This window comes from Teleopsis dalmanni, unplaced genomic scaffold (genome assembly GCF_002237135.1).
Source record: "Teleopsis dalmanni isolate 2A unplaced genomic scaffold, ASM223713v2 unscaffolded_contig_3637, whole genome shotgun sequence".
Taxonomy (NCBI): domain Eukaryota; kingdom Metazoa; phylum Arthropoda; class Insecta; order Diptera; family Diopsidae; genus Teleopsis; species Teleopsis dalmanni.
In genome coordinates, this window is record NW_024035019.1 from 1,295 (window position 1) to 3,642 (window position 2,348).

The window sequence follows — 2,348 nt, forward strand, 5'->3', positions numbered from 1 at the left end:
AGACATTTCAAGGTGGAATGGTATATTAAGACGAATGACATCCTGAGGGACCTCAAGTTTGATCCGATGAAAAAATATATAAAGGATAGAGCCCTGAAACTATTTACGAAAAGTGATAAACTTACCAACAGCACGTTATCGAATCTCAGAATGGTTACTGGCTCTGGTTACAGCCTCCTCGGGGAGGTATGTATATCTGAGGTCAGTGATTGCTTAATCTGATGAAGTGATAAACAATAATCCAGTCAAGACGTTCTACGTTCTAAGCGTTATGAAGAAACCTCGCAGTTAATAGAGAGTAAAAGTGCGCAAGTGCACTGACTCAACTAGCCTCAACATAATAATAAAATATAAATGTATTCTAGACAATATGACAAGTTTTTTGATCTCAGTAGAATATTTGAATATTTCAAATATTTTTGTTTAATATTTCAAAACTTTTTTAAATCAATTACAAATATCCTCAGACTAACTGTCGCATATATTAGTGAAAAATTGTGAGCTTCTTAATCGAATTTTAACAGAAATGAATTATTTAGATTATAATAAATCTAACAAAAGTTTATTAATTGATTTCGTGGATGGTAAAAAGTACAAATGCTTGAAAAAAATTAAGAGTGGGGGCTTTGGGGAAGTCTTCTTAGCAATTAACAACCAAACTAATAAGCCAGTAGCGATTAAAATAGAAAATGGTGAAAATCGCCTCTTAATGCTCGAAAATGAATTTAACCTTTATAGTAAATTGAGTGGTGGCGTTGGATTTCCAAACATTCTCTATTTCGGTAAGGAAAAAACTTATAATGTCTTAGTAATGGACTTGTTGGGACCCTCACTGGAAGAGTTGTTTAATTTTTGTGAAAGAAAATTTTCTTTGAAAACCATACTTATGATTGGCGTTCAATTAATTGATCGAATCAAATTCGTACATTCCAAAAATTATATACACCAGGACATCAAGTCGGATAATATATTAATTGGACGTGATGACAAATCTACATTAATATACTTAGTAGATTTCGGATTATGCCATCAATATCGCAATCCTAAGACTGGTAAACATATTCAATGCAACCTGCGTGATAACTTTTGTGGTACTTGGAGTTTCGCCTCCATAAACGCATTGAGAAGTAGAACTCAATCAAGGCGTGATGATTTGGAGGCGATTGGATATTTACTTATATATTTCCACAGAGGTAATTTACCTTGGGACGGTCTCAGTGGCGAAACGGACTCTCAAAAATTTGAAAAAATTGCTGAAATAAAAATATCAACGAATGTAGAAGACTTATGTAGTGGACTCCCTGATGATTTCATGATGTATATGCTGTACTGTCGATCACTTAAGTTTGAAAACGAACCAGACTACGATTTTTTGAAAAAGTTATTTAATCGTACATTTATGTCGTATGATTTTAAAATGGATTTGTTATTCGATTGGACCCCGGATAAAAAACATTTATCTACATTTGAAGTTAACAAATGTAGTTCCAACCATAACGCTCTTAAAGGTAGAAATGGTAAGGCTATAAAGGATATCAATGATGGTGGTAAGAAACGAAAAATTGACGAAACTAAGAAGACAGATGACGAAAATAAAGCAAAGAAGAAACGCAAAAAATAAAGATGAAAACAGAAACGAAACGAAAATAGTATATTATTAAAAATTGTTTTGAATTGTGAGAGTATAATATTGAGGATTATGTACACATTAAATACAAAATAAAAAGGCAGGAAAAATAAAAATTTTTTTATTCAAAAATTTTAAATTAATAATGGTTCTGCTTTGTACGTAATGAAGATTAAATTAAACTATGTCTCTATCACATGTACATCATATTTACAATTTCTTTTAGAACCACAAACTTGATAACCCAGTATTATTACAATATTATATAAGCAATACTTTACTATTATGATTTGAATTGTTTGATATGGAAAAAGGATTTTCAAGTTTTCAAAGACGTTCCTCCGTTACTCTTGATGCGAATTTTTTAACTTATTATCAATTTTCTAAACTCCTGGAAGAGGATAGGGTTTCACAATCTTTCTAAATTTCAATCTATTGTGAGCAGCTTGACAGATTTCGATGGATCTGTCAAGGCATCCATCTTTATCCAGGAACGATAGAATGTAATTGTTTTGATCTCTTTACCGATAGTGCTCCGCAGGTGCTCCTGCCGTTCGTTATTATACAGGTTCCAGTAATGAGAATGTCGGCTTTTACGAATGAATGAAGGAAATTATGAAGTTATCGTAGCGTATAGTTAACTTATTTCTTGTGTATATGATTGATTTCGATAATTGCTTATTTTTGTCCTCTTCAAAGCCTTTAATCATAATTATACATT

At 31.8% G+C, this 2,348-nt stretch overlaps 1 protein-coding gene across 1 annotated transcript; it reads left to right on the forward strand.

The window, feature by feature from the left end:
* The first annotated feature begins 479 nt into the window (after window positions 1–479).
* LOC119665140 (casein kinase I-like) lies at window positions 480–1,725 on the forward strand. The gene has a single exon (XM_038074444.1). It carries the CDS (start codon window positions 527–529, stop codon window positions 1,619–1,621), a length of 1,095 nt encoding a protein of 364 aa, XP_037930372.1. The 5' UTR covers window positions 480–526; the 3' UTR covers window positions 1,622–1,725.
* Window positions 1,726–2,348: the final 623 nt, after the last annotated feature.